This window comes from Haliaeetus leucocephalus, unplaced genomic scaffold (assembly GCF_000737465.1).
Source record: "Haliaeetus leucocephalus isolate CR32 unplaced genomic scaffold, Haliaeetus_leucocephalus-4.0 Scaffold351, whole genome shotgun sequence".
Taxonomy (NCBI): Eukaryota; Metazoa; Chordata; class Aves; order Accipitriformes; family Accipitridae; genus Haliaeetus; species Haliaeetus leucocephalus.
The window spans coordinates 3426062-3445035 of NW_010972787.1; the positions used below are offsets into that span (position 1 = coordinate 3426062).

At 38.6% G+C, this 18974-nt stretch overlaps 1 protein-coding gene across 1 annotated transcript in view; it reads right to left on the reverse strand.

The window, feature by feature from the left end:
- Nucleotides 1-18974, reverse strand: part of MIPEP (mitochondrial intermediate peptidase) — a 79183-nt gene that overhangs the window by 43458 nt on the left and 16751 nt on the right. Inside the window, exons 10-13 of the mRNA XM_010572798.1 lie at nt 18707-18767; nt 18004-18056; nt 2044-2197; nt 995-1072 (exon numbers count right to left, since the gene is read on the reverse strand). Of these exons, the coding sequence (XP_010571100.1) occupies nt 995-1072; nt 2044-2197; nt 18004-18056; nt 18707-18767 (346 nt within the window). The remainder of the gene's footprint in view (nt 1-994; nt 1073-2043; nt 2198-18003; nt 18057-18706; nt 18768-18974) is intronic.

The following is an 18974-nucleotide window of genomic DNA, read 5'->3' on the forward strand; positions in this document are numbered from 1 at the left end:
CACCCCGGACAACTCCCCCCAGTTTATAAACTGGGCATGACGTCACATGGTATGGAATATTCCTTTGGCCACTTTGGGTCAGCTGACCTGGCTGCATCCCCTCCCAACTTCTTATACCCAGCCAGGAAGAAGGCTGGAGGGGCACAAGAAGCTGAAAAATCCTTAACTTAGTATAAACACTGCTTAGTAACAACTAAAAACATCAGTGTGTTACCAACTTTATTCTCATACTCAATCCAAAACATAACGCTGTACCAGCTACTAGAAAGAAAATTAACTCTATCCCAGCTGAAACCAGGATACGTGTCAAATCCATAATTTATAGATTAAGTTCTCTCCTCATTCTTCAGCAGTAACTACTTCGTAAAATATCCTGCACAGCACTCCTAGTATATTGTGAAGTATTAGCAAAACAGAGTAATATATTAAACTAATATAAATTTAAAATTTGTCCAGTTACCACCTCACTAAAGGTGGTAATTTGCAGATGCTTCTGCAGAGTGAAGTGTCTATTGTACTGCATCGTATAGTTAATATACTGGCACTAGGCAGCATGAGTGAGTGAGCCACAACAGTTGGAACCATTTACAGTTTTAAGTAGAATTTTGAATAAAAATTAGTTGTCATTATGAGCTTTCACTTTGAGAGAGTATTAAAATTTCATATTGTTTTTAGTTGTAAATAGTAGGCCAGAAAATAGGTGTTTAAAAAGCTACCATTTCTCTAAACAGAGTTCTACAACATTTCATAGTGCCTATCATTCTGTAGAACAGAGTCAGAGTTCAACCTATCAGGTGACATTTTTTAAATGAAAGGTTACTCACAAAAATATTTTACCTAAAGCCACATTTGAAGTTACAGACTTTGCCTGTTTAAATTTAATTAATTTTAATTTGAGATAACTTTCACTAAACTTACATTGAACGCAAATGGCCCTAACACTACAGTCATCACTCAAATAAAACCCACACTGGAATGAGACCATAAATGTTACCTGATGTGGTTTATCAGGTCGCTGAAAGAAGTCACAATAGATGTATCCTAGCAAACCCTCAGTTTCATGAACAACAGCCTGAAGAAAAAAAAGTATCATTTCCACAGTGAAAGTACTGATAAGATGGATAAATTGAAGACATAGTATTCTAATCCAAAGACTTATAATGAATAAATGACAAGTAAACTGGGAATAATTAATGTGAAATCTGTTGGCAAATTTAATTGGAAAAAATATATATACAAGATTCACAACTTGTCCCTCAAACTACAGCCATTTCTGCATTTCACTCAAAAATAATTTAGTCACAGATTAGTATTAAAAGTAACACTGTCTGTAGCCCCTAAATGACTTCTGAGAAGTCAGTGGTAACAGAAGCTGATTTACAATGGAAATAAAAATAGAAAGAGTAAGGAGTAATTATAAATTGACCCACAGGATATAAAGAACAGCAGCTCTTGCTGGAGGTGGAAGAGCAGTGAAGAAGATCTGGCAGTGAATACATGGAGGGAAGACAACAGAGGAACCCAGGAACCTGATGAGTAAATTATTGCCCAAGTTTTTATTTCCACCCTCCCCTACAAAGAGGGCACAAAAATAAAGACATAAAAACCAATCTCAAAGTAAAGATGACATACAGAATAAAAAAATGAGGCAAAGACACATGACTGCTAGAATATGCACCTACAGCATTCTAGTCATCTACAGTCGTCTACAAATCCAAACAAAAAAAAACTAGCAGAGCCCATTCAGAAGTACGGCTTGAAAGGTACAACAATAATCTCCGAACAGAGAAACTGCTTCTGATTCAGGCACCCTTCACACAGAGACATACTATAAAGCTCATAAAATACCAAGCATACAAAAGGCACTTAGAGAGAGTATAAAGCCCTTGAGGTCTAAATTCAACTAGAATTAGACAACTAGTGTGCGCTTTTGATAGGTACCCAAGTAATTTAAAAACAAAATCCAATTCATGGCTCAGAGGAACACACCATCTGGTCTAACTTCCCTTTGTCGTTTCAGATGCTGGGAACAAGAACACTTACCAATTTTCGAACATCTTCAGACCAAACCTCTCCTCTCTGTGTCTGTTCAGCATAAAGGGAGATTCCCAGGAGCTGACTGAACAAAGAGTTCAAACCTTCCATGCATGCCCCAAGTGAGAAAAATGGACAGTACAAGCCAGGATCAATGTTGTACCTAAGGAAATACAAGAATCCCAAACCAGTCAGTTAGTTGAGCTACATAAACTACAGCCTTCACCTCCAAGGCAGAGGATGTGGCAAAGTACACCAGATAAGCCTCAAGGTGATTATTGAGCATGTTTGGCTTTATTTTTCAAATAGTGAAACCAAGTCACAGACTAGTTATGGCACAGTGCTTCACAGTAACTCAATTTTTCTTATATTCGAATTTGGATACCAAATTCAGCAGATGTTGACTATGATTTTCAGAGATGTGGCGAACATGTAGCTCAAACAGACTGTAGCAACACCATGAGTGGCCAGGCTGTGGCTTTTGATCCACAAGAGGCCACTGGCACTCAAGTGCCATTCCCATGCCAAAGCTGCACGGTGTGACCGATCAGAAAACGGAGCCAGCTTTGGCTGTGGTGTAAGCCAAATCCTCAGCTAGGGCAGGAAACCAACCAGTAAGCACTGCTGACTCTGCACTCTTGCCTTTTGCTGGAGCGATAGAAACACCCAAGAAGACACAATCACCTCCCATGTATGAATCACACCTCAAGCTCTGAACTATGTGGAAAGTATCTTACAACTTTGAGCCACATAAAGATTTTAGTATGTGACATGGAGTTCAAACACGGCCAAGCTTCCCGAGCCTAATATCAAACAATCATGTTCAAGACACTGTAGCACAGAAGACACATGTGGGGAGGAAGACAGCATGCATCTGCACGGACACACATAAACTGAGAATGAACAAAAAGCAATTATAAAAGTAGTTCAGAGAGGCATGCAGCCTATACTTGGGCTCAAAATTCCTGAGACTCTGACCCTAAAAAGCAAACAAACTACAAGTGTATCAAGCAAACAAATGCTTTGCAAACTTATACCTTCCAAAAGCTGCTCAGGGCCACACAACTCTTTGGAGATGACACCAAAATCAGAACTGGAATCTGCTTATGGTTGTGTGTGCACCCCAAATGGCAAAAATGTTCTTGCTCCTTCATTTCACGTACAAAGTCCAAGGGTTAAGTTATCTATACCATTTTCTGTGGTCTCAGAGTAAAGACTGTTTAACTCTAGAGCATCACAATCTCTCCCTTCTATCTTCTTTCTTCTTTCATGCTCTTGTGCTTTTGCTTCTTAATGACATGGTAGCTAGTCACTGAAATTTAAACACCCATCAGCTACACTACAATAGCTGAACACCAAAGATGAGAGCCATGCTATGTTAAGGCCTATGATCAAAAGGCTTAGTTAGAGACCAGCTGTGAAAGAGTCAGCTAGCCCCTATCCACTTACCCACCCTTTCTTCCTTCCCACTCACACACACACACACACAAAAAAAAAAAAAAGGGAACTCCACTGGGAATACTGCATTTGCCAATATGCTGCTTACAACTACAGCTACAATTCACTACTCAGTCTCGCTGGATGGTGATGCACAGCTGGGCAGTTACTTCTCTAAGCCACGGCACTCATTCTTGAATATGTCAATGTATTTTGTTTATTTTTCTAGTATCCTTTATATTACCTTTATCACATACTCCAGTAGCATTTTGCAAATACCATAGGAACATGTCAAAAATACACATATGCTCAGTTACAGGATTTTGCTTATTTTCACACTACAAATGTAAGAAGCTAAAACCGATGTATTCCATTCTAATTTTAATTATAGTATAACATAGAAAATAAAGCAGATTTTGCCTCTACCATACTGACATAACTTCTTCAAGATGCGTAGCAACACTTAAATTCACACTCTGCATGCTGCAATACACATTCTCCTTCTTACTCAAAAAGCCTTTACATGAAAGAACAAAAATAAGCACGACATAAATCACTTCAGATCAAGTTAGATAAAAACATTGGAAGCAAGTCTCTAAAAGAAAGCAGAAGAGATGAGTTAATTTCCATGTAATAAGCCACAGAAATCTGGAGTACAAAAGACACTGTTTTACACCTGGAGCCCCCCAGAAGTACAGAATTACAGTGGATGTGTTGAATATCCTCAGATTTTTAAGTCAGTAATTCCCAAGAACTGCAGCTCCCTCAACATTTGCACACTTTGGAAAGCTGTAGTAGGTAAATCTCAGATGTCTCCAAATTTTTATAGTATCACCCTGTGATCACCTTCTGCTCAAATTGTTACCATGAAAACTTAAACCCACCACTAATTGCTTCAGTCCTCCTGATTCTGCTCTGAAGCTTTCCCTACATACAGACTACAAGACCTGTTAAAATGATCCTTTATTAAAAGGAGAAATAACACCTTTTAGCAGCAAGTCCTAACAACCTCAATAATAATTTAGGACTGTTTTTTGTCACATCACTTTAAAATCTTATACCATCATCCTACACACTACTATGAATACTAAATTGAGTTTTCCATTTGTAATTCAAACAATTGCTTCTTTAACTAAGGACTGACTATAAATGAAAAGTTCACTACAAAAGTACTGTCTCAATACAAGTTTACTATAATGTGAAGCATGATTTCTCCGCGTACACCCCTCCAAGCTGCAAAACATGATTATCCTTATTTTTAAAATAATTACAACATTTATTTCAAAATGAATTAAGAATGAAATAGTAGGTAATGATACTCTTCTTGTATAGCTAAAAAATTACATGGAAAAAAAAGACAAAGTTCTACACCACTTCTAGTCCTAATTCAGCCTTGAGTTGAGTAGTAACCTAGAGCTCAATCTCCTCAGAGCCAATTCAGATGAGCAGCATTTATTAGTTCTGGCTCAGCCCCAATCCTGCTTGTCCGACACTAGTTTCTGCAGAGCCATTCAAATTTACTGTACCTTGGTTTAGGTTCCAGAAAGGTTTGTTAATCCAGGTGGAGCACAAGGCCCAGCTACCTTACTACCTCAGAACCAGGGGAATAATACAGACACACTAAAGTGGTTTCACACAGAGGTTGCACAAGGGCTCTTTGCAGGGCTTTTTGCAGAGCTCATTTCAATCAGCCCTGCCAGAGCTACGCTGACCATGTGCAAAGCCCACCGAGTACATTCACATCCTCCTCCCGCGACATCCAATATCATCCAGGGTTTCCCTGCCATTTCCTCCCTGTCAACGGGGAGAAGAGAGTTGATTGTATGAGATATTTCAAGAAAGAACCCATATGATATAATACCACAAACACACACTTCAGTAAATCAAAATTCAACTCCACCAACAGCTCACAGTTATAGCAAACCATCAGATTTTCACAGTTGCAGGAAATTAAAACATATAACTCCTACAATTGAGTTCAGCTGAAGGAAAAGAGGATATGAGAATGAAAAGAAAGTCAAGAACAGCACCCTTGAAAACACTTCATGAAATTATGCCACATTTCAAAAAGCACGTAGATGAGGTACTCCATAACATGCTTTAGTGGGCATGGATGATGGTTGGACTCGATGACCTTGAAGGTCTTTTCCAACCTAAATGATTCTATGATTAACACAGCAAGCAAGAAAAATCAAGAGAAGTGTGATATCAAGAGACCAGACTGCTCAAAATTTTCTGAAGAATAGAAGTTTTTTCTGATGGACCAGCTGATCCTGGAGACCATTTCCAAGCACATGAAAGACAAGAAAGTCATCAGGAGCAGCCAGCATGGATTCACCAAGGGCAAGTCATGCTTGACCGACTTAATAAACTTCTATGGTGAAACAACTGGCCTGGTGGACAAGGGGAGAGCAGTGCACTTTATCTACCCGGACTTCAGTAGGGCCTTTGACACTGTCTCCGTAAGATCCTCACGGAGAAGCTGTTGATATATAGGCTGGATAAGCAGACATGGAGGTGGACTGAAAACTGGCTGAATGGATGGGCTCAGAGGGAGTTGATCAGTGGAGCAGAGTTATTTGGAGGCCAGTGACTAGTGGTGTACCCCAGGGGTCAATACTGGGTCCAGTCCTGTTTAACATCTTCATTAATGACCCGGATGATGGCCAGTGTACCCTCAGCACATTTGCTGACACCAAACTGGGAGGAGTGGCTGATAAGCCAGTGGGGACCTGCTGCCATCCAGAGGGACCTTGACAGGCTAGAGAAATGGACTGACAGGAACCTCATGAAGTTCAAGAACTGCAAAGTCCTGCACCTGGGGAGGAACAACCCCAGGCACCAGTATATGCTGGGGGCCAGCCAGCAAGAAAGCAGCTTGGCAGAAAAGGACCTGGGGGTCCTGGTGGACACAAGCTGAACATGAGCCAGCAACGGGCCCTTGCCGCAAAGAAGGTGAATGGCATCCTGGGCTGCGTGAGGCAAAGTATTGCCAGCAGGCCAAGGGAGGTGATCCTTCACCTCTGCTCAGCACTGGTGAGGCCACACCTGGAGTGCCGTCTCCAGCACTGGGCTCCTCAGTACAAGAGAGACGTGGACACACTGGAGAGAGTCCAACAAAGGCCCACTAAGATGATGAAGGGACTGGAGCATCTCTCCTATGATGAAAGGCTGAGAGAGCTGGGACTGTTCAGCCTAGAGAAGAGAAGGCTCAGGAGGAGCTTATTAATGAGTATAAATACCTGAAGGGAGGGTGCAAAGAGGACAGAGCCGGGCTCTCCTCAGCGGTGCCCAGTGACAGGACCAGAGGCAACGGGCACACACTGAAACACAGGAGGTTCCCTCTGAACACCAGGGAACACTTTTTCCCTGTGAGGGTGACCGAGCGCTGGCACAGTTTGCCCAGGGAGGTGGTGGAGTCTTCATCCTTGGAGGTGCTTAAAAGCCATCTGGATGTGGTCCTGGGCAAGCAGCTCTAGATGTCCCTGCTTGAGCTCAGTGTTGGACCAGATGACCTCCAGAGGTCCCTTCCAACCTCAACCATTCTGTGTTCTGTGAAGAGGTCATATGGAACCTAGGACTAAGACCACACAGCTGCAGTACGAGATAGATTCCAGCTTTATCAGAGGAGGAAAATGTTTCATGCCAACTGCAAAAGATTACCACACTCAGTTAAGTACTGGATTAACGTGTTTGCTGGGGGCAGAGGGCAAGAACTCTGAAACTACTTTATTTCATTTTGTTTCTGTCAAAAATGCAGATACATAGTAGCAGGAGAAAGCTGTGATGTTTCCTCATGGAAAGAGGAGCTGACATTAACCTATTACAGGGAGAAGATAAGTGCCTATTTCTTCCTCATTCTCAGCACTCCTTGAACATGTGCATTGTCCCCATGGACCTACCCCATGATGAACAGGATGGGGAGAAGGTTTTCTGATAGGTATTTTGTAATACATTGTCACTATCCAAACGGGGGGGGGGGGGGGGGGGGAAATAAGGCTTTGGTTGTTTTTTTTTTTGGAAAAGCACAATACTTATCCACTCACACATGAAAACAGCAGTAACAGACTATGCTGGCTTAAGGCACACTCCCCAGGGGAACTAGTCCCCTACCCCAGCTAATGTTTGAAGATGTCACAATCTGACATTTTGAGTACATTGAGGTCCTGATTAAACAACAACTTTAATAATAACTACACAAAGTTAAAGTCAGTCACTTCTGGTAGAACATTGTCGGGATCAAACCTCTCCCACATTTAATGGAAGATGTGTGCTAATACTCCTCTTGCCAACAGAAAACTAAAAAAAGTTTTGAAAAACAACATTTTTTATATAGAACACACAAAAAAAAACCCCAAACACCACCATTTCTAGTCCTGGTCTCACTTATTTCTCCATTTCTGTCTTGCCTACTACACCAGTGTACCAACATCAAAGACAAAGACACTGAAAAATTCTCAAATAGCACTAGTGACTTATGACACAAGACTGATATTTAAATTACTTTTGGACAAACCTGATAGCAGTCGGTGGTGATTGTTACACCTTAAATTATCTGGCATCCATAGTTTGTTTGCTAGCCACTGCAAAGTCATAGGAAGTTAAAATATGATAATATAATGCAATTTTCATAATCAAATTATAATAATCAGTAACACACTTCAAAAGGAGTATTAGATACTGAAAAACAGCTACTGCTCCAGAAAGTGGATACTACATCTTCAAAATCTTTCTCTAACACCAGTCTATACCCACTAAGCAGTAATCATTCCAGACACCAAAACACAGATTTAATTCACAACTTTTTGAATTTGGTCCTACCTCACACATGAACTCTTTCCACAAATCAAGAGCAAATATCATTGAAGAAAGCCTAACCCCAAACTTGCACTGATTCCAGGAAAAGTTTCTCTTTCGGCTGATTTAGGAATAGAAATTAGCCAAAACCTCAGCTATCTGAAGCTGATGTCCTATAACGAAAAACTCAGTTCCTGGAATTATTATTAATAGATGATCTTTCAGCAGCAAGAGCAACCATATGCCTGACTCTGTTCTGAGCCGCCACCCTCAAGATTTAATGCTACTTACTGCAGAATGAAAGGTGTAACTCTAGGTAAGATTAGAGGACAATGGGGAAAAGGGAAGAAATTAATTTAAAAGACTTGAATCTTTCCCAGAAAAAGAATACTCAATGAGCAGAACAGGAAATCCTACAATATCTCCTAGATCTGTAAAACGAAGTCTGGCTGGAGGGTGTGGGTGGAAAAGTATTTGGAAGAGTTTACAGACAAACTACATGTTCCCTTATTGAAGATTCCAGGCACTCAAACAGTAGCAGCCATTAGCAACTTGATTGTTTCCAGATGACAGGAAAAAAGCATGTTTGCTAGCAAATGATTACCCAACCTCAGTTATTCACAGCTTCATCACCTTAGTGAAACTGCAAGAACAAAACATTTTCCAGCCACAGTATTCCAGTGTCCAAATTCATGCTAATCTAAACCACTATAGCACAACTCCTTGGCAGCAATGGGGACTGCAGTTGTGACAGCAAGCCAAACTTCTCTTCTCTCAGCCCTCTGAATGAAATTTCTAATGCTGTTCAAGGGTCTCGGGTTGTATCTTCAAAACACTCTCTGACCTGGGCCAGATTATCTAAAACACCACATAAAATTCCAAGATGAAGACTTCTATCAATACGCTCCTTTAGCGCTTTAAACTGTCCTGTAACAAAGATAGAGATTGTCTGTGTAGGATGCAGAGCCTTTCTGAGGGCTGATCCAAAATGTAAAATTAATTTCTCCTGAAGCTAAAGGGGAAACTCAAAGTTCACCAACTTCTATCCCAGGTGTATGGTGTTTCTTTGATCATTTTTTTCAAATGTGAAACCAAGTGTATTTGAAAATGCACACAAAAGGCTCCCAACAAAACCCTAGCAAAACAAGGCATTCCATTGCACATTACTTCTCTATTGATAGAATGAAAGGACAAAAACTTTAGTTAATGAATTAACTGATAGTGACTGACTCTATAAAACTAGCCAAGTTTCCAAAGTACTACAGCTTAGCCTGCCCCTGAACTGCTCACTGGTCAGAGCAAAGCAATCTTCATAATCTACATGTTAATAACTGTTGCTGACCCTACTGTGCATATAATTATTTTTATTATACTACAGGTTAAAGTAGCAGCCATTCTAAGAATCACTTTATGCATGATTTTCAAGCTGTTATCAACTGTGGGCTTGGACAGTTATCTAGCTTTGTTCCTTCTATTCAAAACAAACAGTAAAAAATTCAGATAAAACTGCAAGAAGCAGCTGCTTTAATATAAGCACACTCTTTCTAGTCACTCTTTGCCAAGCTGCTTCTAGATTTGTTCAGCCAAGTTACAATTTTTATCTCCAACAGGAAATGCATTCAAGTATTTTTGGGAAAAGGAATCAGAAAGGAAGTTATTACGACCCATACTGAACTATGCTAACGCATTCTGCTACCGGTAAAATTTCTGCTAAGGGTTACTGCTACTAGCAAGAAATGTTAATGTTCTGGAGATAGGCAGCTAAAATCTGCACTGGAAACCAAATGGAGCTCCATTTGGCGACAACAACTGCAGAGAAGTGCCTGAAGACAGGCTTTCTTGTATGCTGTAATTTGCAGCTTGCTTGGTGCACCAGCTGAGCAGACAGGCAGAATTCAGTGGGGAGGATGATGCACATGGCATACTAATGTCCCTAGCAGAACACTGTACTGCTGTCTCCAAAGCTGGCAAATACACGGAAACATGGTTACAGCACTTCCTAAGGAAGAAGAAGGATTCAGGTCAGCTAAGCAAGCCAGGGCAAGAATCAAACATCCTCTCTGGATACCCTTTCACTTAAAATGTGAGTTCTGGGCCCCAGCAAGGGGATTCAGAGTGCTTCAAATAGGCAGCCAGGGTGCCTATGTCACCAGAAAAAGGCAGACACAAATACAATGCCACTCCCAGGCTTAGCAAGGTACCAGCAAGAGCTAACTAGCAGAAGTCTTAATCTCAGCTATGAGCTCTTGCTCCTCTCTGGAACTTGGGCTTCCCTGACCGGACGGCATGTTTTATACCTGAATCCCAAGAGGATGAACAGGACAGCCTTTTCTATGAGAAGATGCCTTTGAAAATGCAGGCAAAAGAGATAGAAGGTGGTCTGATGAATCACAACAGAACTTTGCAGAGAACTACATACTGCAGTCAAAAAGATTTCTTACCATAGAACCTTTTTGACCTCAGATACCCTAGAAGAAAAACAGGTATGGATTGATTTTGGATACTTGCAGTGCTACAGAAAGTTTTCCCAACTATCCTTGAACTTGAGCACGTACATTTTCTTAAGCCCTTATGTGAAACTTAAAGGCTGTGAATGCACTTCTGGAAGAGCAGGAAGAGGAAATACCAAAATTTCTATCCGTTACAGACATAGACAACAGAAAACACAATTATTAACCTAAAAGATGACTTCCTGAAATCAAGAAGGCATTTTACATGACTAGATATTATAAAACAAAAAAAAAAAAGCTTTTAGTTTAGATGTAAGAAATATCATATTGCATTTATGTAAAAAAATAAAGGACACCACTACATATATCTCACTCCGAACAAATCAGAAACAGCATCAACAAATATATACACAAACTCATCTACAGTGGAAAAGAATATTTTTCTCTGTGCCAAACGTTCAGTTAGCTTCTTTGACTTTAAAAAAAAAAAGATCAAGAATTAAAAGTAGTCCCTTTTATTGTAATAACGAACCTTAAATTATTTCGTTGTTCCTGTTGAATTGCATAACCCATATGCTTAAATATCCAAAACTGTGAAAGACTGAGAAGCACAAAAATGAACAAAAGAAGTTTGCTCTGCTTTCATTTTGCCTTAAAACATATTCCAATAACTTAATTCACTCTGAACATCTGATTACAAACACCGAAGCATTTGTATTTATAACAAAGCCCAGGAAAGAATGAAAATTTTCTTATGTACTTATGACAGAAGTCAGAATGTAAGCTTAGAAACTTTACAAAGAGAAATCTCAGTACCCTCCTAAAGAAAGTAGAAATATCAAAGAAAACAGTAGTTTCTTTGATGTAAATTCCTGCTTTATATTAAAGGATAAACTACGTTAAAGAATCCAGACACCTTACTTTTACAGTATGTAGTCCAGCACTATTTTTAAAAGAAGTAACGGAGCCAAACCGATTTAAAAAACAATTTTAAAAAGAAGTTAAATGACACAATGAGGTTTGGTTATTCTTCAAGAACAGCAGGCTTCAAACAAAAAAGGCTGTGTCCCCGTGAAGAACAAAGATGTAGTATGTGATTATAAATAATTATTTCTAAGCTTGTATGACTTCATTGAGTCTAAATAAAATGCAGACTTCTAAAATCGCTTTCATTTAAGCTGTATATTTGGAAGGAAACTAAGACCGTTTTGTGTAGCATGGCTTTCATCTGTTCTATTAAGAATGCTTTTTATAAACTTGGATATTAGGGATATTTGAGTAAAGATCACTGTTCTTCAGAACATGAACATTCGGACTCTTAACAACTGCAAATTAGGTGCTTGGCAAGAATTCTTATCGGTGACTATTAAATGTAGTCCCTGATATAGCCTGACTTTTTTTTTTTTTTTTGAGAAAAATTATTATCCTGTTGACATCCACAAAAATATAGAACACTAAGTTAACTATCTCTAATAAAACAGATTCTGTCAAAACTTTCAAAGAAACCTGAAAAAATCTTGTTAGTGGAAGATGAAAGTGAGATGAACCCCTCAGATTAACTTAAAGAGATCAAGACAAGGAAAACCCCTTCCAATTTTCATTACATGCCAGACTATGAAATTTAATTCTTCACCTGAAGGGAGACTCTTAACCATGATTTATAGAAGACTCTGGATTTCTCAATAATAATAATGATAATAATAATACAAAGCCTTTGTACTCTCATCAACCATAAACTAGCACCTGTATCTCACATTCCTTTTTTCCTTCTGCTAATTGTACTTCACAGAATATTTTGGAGGAGGTCAGAGGGTAATTCAGAGTATTGGTCTGGTATCAACACTGTATGCAACTTTTAGATTTGACTTTGATTTCAAATCAAAAACAATTTCTTTGTCCTTCCACAGTGTTTTGAATAAAGAAATAATTATTGAAACTTGAATTCTGCTTCACAGCAAGCCTTTTCAATAGCTTTCAGGTTTTCATCCAAAAAGTTTAGTCCACTAGCTTAGTGACTCGTAAGTTAAATGGACTTTTTGCACCTGCATTAGTTGATTTAACAGAAGGCATGCCTTCCCTTGCTTATAAACAGATAGTTAAAGAAAGTTTTCCTTCTCTGTGAGCACTTTAGTTGAAAGATTTCCTGGTTCTTTTTAAATTTTGCATTATTTTTCCACTTCAGCTTTCAATTTGAACAGAGTGACAGTTTTCTCACATATTCCACAAAGGGTCTGTGCTATTTTTCCATGTGGTGTTCCACTCTTTCATAAAACTAAAAGTAATTTAACAAAAAGCAGCCATAAACAAGTTTGTTTAAAAGTAACTTGCAAACCTCAACATTAGCTGCGGCTTTTAGCAACTTGAGAAACATCCAGTCATGTTTAGGTACCTTGGTATTGAAGCTACCTCTCTGAAAAAACAAAAGTGCTGCCTACTCTCCCCTGAAGCTGGCAGCCTATGTAGAGTCCCAATAAGAAAGGAGATGCGTTATTCGTAATTTCTGCTCAGCTGGTCACCCCAAGATCCAAAATTCCTGCAGTTGCTGTGGTGACTTCTCTTTCCTACACAGCAGGAAACTGGCTTATTTTGGCATTGACTTGTTCATCTCCAAGGCCAGTCTTATTTACTTCTGCAGTGCCAAAAAGATGGACAAGAACAGAGCGCAATATCCTGCAAGCACAACCCGGTTGCAAGATGAATAAAATCTGTGACACTTTGGCAAAAATCCCAACAGTGAATTATAGCCAGCGAAGTCAGCCCAGCCTGGTAAGCACCGAAGGTTAGGGAAAAGCGAGTCAACACCAAATACACTAAGCTCATCACTGACAGTTCTAAAGAAAAGTTCTGTTCCTCCATCAGAATTGGCTTAAGCACAGTCAATCCCACATTCAAGGCAAATAGTTGACCTCAAAAGGTCTCTTCCAGTGTTTTGGGTTTTTTATGACCCGGAAGAAGTCAGCAAGGCTAATACATCTTTGCAAGATCAGGGCCTTGAGAATTATTTGTAAGTGCAGCTGCACTTACTGAGAAGTAATGGGATTTAATTAGTACTATGGTACTTGCCTGCACTAAAGCTCAACAGGATTATTTTTAAATATACATATTAAACATCTTCTTACTTGTTAGAGGCTGAAGCATGTTGTAGCATTCACTGTTTTATTACCCTTAGCCTGCCAAAATTCTTGAGGTTCCCCTAATTACTCTATCTTCTTTTAAGATACTACTGCCATGAATTTCAGACTTTTGTCTCCGGTTTCTCTTAAATGTACATTTATACTGACATCTATTTTCTCTGCCACTTAAACTATAGCTACAAAAACATTACACTGTCATAAGTGTGGGTTTAAAGCCAAAGAGGCTACTTAACAAAATTAAAAAAAAAAAAAAAAAAAAAAAAAAAAAAAAAAAAAAAAAAAATTGAAGTAAGCTGTCCCGTTACCATCAATGAGACTTACACTTTTGAAGTAGGATCAAGTTTCCAGGGAAAAGATTTGGTGAAAGCTGACAGAAACAAAATTATTGTGGCTAAACTAAGTTTACAGAAAGAAAAACATACTTTGTGACTTAAGTCTGGAGCTCCTCCTGCTGTTCAACTTACAAAACAGCAGAAATAGTCAGTAACAACTGTAGAAGCAGAGTGAAAAATAAAGGCAACCTGATATGACAGCAAATGTCATTAAAATTCAATAGTCCAAACACATGTGAATATCCTAGATTCTTCAGAAGTAAATAGCCAGCTCTTAAAACTAATTACGAGGAATCTAACAAAGGATTTGTTCCCTTAATCCTGCTCTAATATAAAATAAACATATACTTAGAATTTAAAACTTATAAATACATTTAAAGTATACAACATACAGATATAAAACAGACATAGTAAAAATATGTCATGAGTTTCAGTGTCATTTGTGACAAATTGATGTAGCTGGTCAAAATCTGGAGAACTAAAGAGGAACTAAAATATCACGTTAGGATCACATTTTCTAACGCTTGCTCACAACATCTCTGTTTGCAAATATGGCCATATAGACCAAAATAGCAAATAGTAAAACTTTTTCAACAGAGACACTGTCCAATCTAATATTTCTTGCACCCCTTAGTGGTGCATGTGCAACATACTAGATCTTGTTAAGTTACTTAATCAAGAACTAAACCCCTGTAGTCTCTTTCTTTACACCTAGGTTTGTAAAGGTAATCTGCATCTTATGTACCTGACAATATCTAGGAAATTATGGTTCTGTACATCAGCTGGAGCCACAGTGACAATAATAGTCCAAAAGAAATATCCAAAAACATACATTTGCTTCCCTATCAACAAAAACATTTTACTAAGCAGAAAAAAAAATTCCTAACAATAAAGAAATCCATGGCACAAACTGAGTCCCAAAACATGATAGACAAAAATATGTAAGCCATGCTCTGCACACAGCACTACTACAAATATGACCATGGCACTTCTGTAAAAGACAAAGCTAAAAGTAAACTTCTTCCAAAAAAGAGAAACCCTTGAAGAACAAAATAATTAATCTACTAAACAAAGAATACTAAGAATGGGAGAAATGCATGACAGGTAAATATATCTTGTTTGAAAATATATTTTGGCATTCCATGATGCAAAAACGCAGAATAAAATAGGATACAATAAGTAAAAATTAAATTAAATAATTTATTTCTCTTATAAATAAATAAAATGAAACATGATATAATTTAAAAAAAAAAAAAAAACAACAAACCAAAACCAAGGAAAACATCGCTTCCTTCAGACATAATTTAATACTACAAGATAATTGGCTCAGAGAGTAACAACAAATAGCCAAAAGTCAAACTCCTGCCAGTATGAAATTTTGTGATAGATATGGTTCTCATCTTCCAGTTACAAAAGTGTTGAACTGAACATACCATAGCATCCAAGGGGCATTCAAGAAAGGATGAGGTCAAACAGAGGAAAGTACAAATACAAGATAAAGAATAGTGGACTTACATTTACATAGATAACAAGTGGCAAACAGAACATGTTTAGGGCACAAACATGACAAGGTATATTCCTGTCCTCTGGTTGTCATATGAATACTCTCTGACTCCTGCCTAGTTTCAGTCATAAAGCACAGCCACTGGTATTATGCAGTAGAGAAATGAGTTTTACTTTCCAGGGCTGATTACCCAGCGTCCAGTACCCTGTTCAGTACTTATGATATGGGCAGAATGAATGTAAAGCATTGTTAAGTCACTGCCAGATCAAAAACCTTTCCCACAGACAGACCACTATACAGAAAACAGGACAGTGAAAGACCTAAGCTCTTGGTTTCTAGCAAAATACGATAGAGAGGAAAACTACTTTTCCATCCCTGTCTTGTAGATGCTTGTATACATGCCAGAAAAAAAAAAACCCTCCTGCCCAACCTGGAGGGAGAAAAAGGTTGGGCCCCGATCCTGCATTGTAATCAGGGAGGCCCTACATAGGTTCAGGAGATTCTTCACACTGATCCAGCTGCCAGACTTGGTGCCTGAATAAATAAAAAATAGCAAAGATACATTGCCAATGTCTTGGTCTGTTTTACCTGCAGCTCTCCCTTCATAAAGCTACCATGCAATTCTTAACATAAAGTGACTTTATTGGGTCTTTTACAAAGCCCCACAGGGAAAGGAAATATTTTTCTTCCTAATGCCAAAATGAGCAGAATAATCTATTCACGATCATCAGCAACTCAATTACAATATGGTTAGCTTCATGAGATGATCTGAGAAGGACAATAAGACAGTATCAGAAGACACTGCTCCAGGAGGAGAAAGAAACACAGAGCCTTCTACACCTAGTCCTCTAACGCGGGACACACTAATTCTGAAAACACAGAAAGCAGACACTATGGGAAATGTAGAAAATAAATAGGATACATAGACAATAAATTTCAGCAGCATTTGACTAATGTTAAGCACTATGTATCAGAATGTAATTCTTGCTGTTTTTAAGACACTATACAGGCAAGGTAAAGGAGATCTGTAAGCTGCAAGATAGCATCTTGAACGAGTATGACAGTGCTCTTCCACAGACTGCTGTTGACCACTGCTAAGATGGGATTTGGAGCAAGATGGACCTTGACTCTATTCCAGTATAACAACGACTTTGCTCCCGCTTTCACAGAAGCGTGTCTGCTACCTGTCCAGGTTAAAACAAAAGCAGCCATTCCTAGGCCATGCCACAAACAAGCAATCCACACATACACCGTGGAGTGCTGCATGCTCCAGCATCAGCTACCAGGAGCAGACCCAGCAGCTGGACATCCTTCTCCCTCCCCTGCACAGCAAGTTCTGTGCACCCAGGACACAAACATTGCTGTACATACATAGCTCAGTTCCCATTTGAGCATGCAGTGGCTTAAGACAAGGCCAATATTAGAGCTGGTGCTCATAAAACTACTGCCACAGTAACAAAGTGTAAGAAAGCAGCAGAACAGCCAGGCCAACTGCAAGCAATCCTTCCATGCCGTGTCTATACTACCGTAGCTTTCTGATCCAGAGTTAACTACTACTTTAATCAGATACATCCAGTCTAAGTTTGTTTAAAAACCAAAAACCTACAAATCCGCAGTGAAGGAAAATTTTTCCTCCCCCTCTTGTGAGAGAAGCACAACTTTAAATTATCTTTTCCAACACAAACCTAAAAGGTCACCACTGCTGATCTAATAAAGGCAACACGCAGGGCTCACATCTTTCAGAGCTGGCATCTTGTTATGTGCAAAGGTCTCGTGCACTATTTAAGTCTGTGTAGAGGATTTATTTCCCAGTCTTTGCAGGAGAGATGAGAATGAATTCTACCCATAAACAGTGAAGAACTACTCAAGAAGTTGCTATTTCAAGTCTGTAGAAGGGGATGATAGTTGCATGTTCAGCAAGAAGTACAACACAGTTAAAATATGAAGAGGAGTTGGATTATATTCAGTGATCAAAATTTATTTTTAAACATTACTGCAGCTCAGCTAAGAGCTAAAAGCAAAACAAGAACAAGGATTTTGTAGGTGTTCTGAAACCGTTTCATCCTCTTATATCTTCAAAGAGGGCCAATATTTCCCCATGAAACAACGGAGGAGCCAAAAACTTCTACAGGCATTCCAGCAGTAACTAAGAAATGTTATAAACAACTGCCCCACCAGATACTCTATTTTTTCATATTGAAGTACATCTTCAAAGAAGGAAATCCTGTTTACATTGCAGACTTTCTTTATCCTTATTGCAAGGAATGAAATAAAGACACTCATTTGCATTACAATCATGAACATAAGGAGCTTACCTCTCAGCACGAAGGACACCACTGTAGTAAGGGTGATCCCACGGCATCAGCTTCTGAAAGAGAATTCCAGCTTATAATTACAATAATGGACAAGAAGTGAACCCAAAGGAAAAGTTTTGTTTCCTTTGAATATTTTTGCAATTTCGACAAGTCACAGAACTTTAAAACATAATGGGAAACATTCAGTGCTAAAAATATAATCAGAAATAGCATCATATATCATAACTTGAAACCTTTTTTTAACATTTGCTTCAAGATACTACTTCTTATTCAAATATATAATGGGACTTCATACCAGCTTTCAAGAAATATGCTCAATTCAAAGAAAAAGATAAACCTAGTTATGTACAGAATTAGGATACATACAATACAGTATGCAAACTGGACATGCATCTAACCTAAAGTACAGCCTTTATTTTTCAAATGAGTCAATTAAAAACAAAGTAATATTCACTTTCACCACTTTGTTTTGATTATCTCAGTATCATTTTGTATAAACCAACAGCTATCTTGCACTTAATGCTTGGGTTTAATACAAATAGCAGCTAAGCAGTCAAAAAGCATTTGAAGCCAGAAGACAGAAAGTTTCTCATTATACTACATGTTGTACACTAAATTAGAGTAATTTTTCTCATAGAACAAAGTTAGCTTATAGTATATTTTTAAAAAGAAACAAAATGGAAAACCACACATGAAAACTTACTGAATTCTGGGGGCTGAGCTTCATTTTCATCTTTGTCATCATTTCAAAATCTTTTTGAGTTCTGAAAAATATTTTTATGAGGAAAGTGCTAATGAAAGATTTTTGAGCAATGGAATACAGCACACAATAATACTCTGTCCTAAGAAAATGCCCAACTTCAGAGATTGATAGTACTCTATAAAACGGCAGGCCCATATACTACGGTAAAAGAACTTTTCCATTCTGCTTCTGTTATTCAGGTTCCTTCCAATCAAGTCCCTCTTACTCT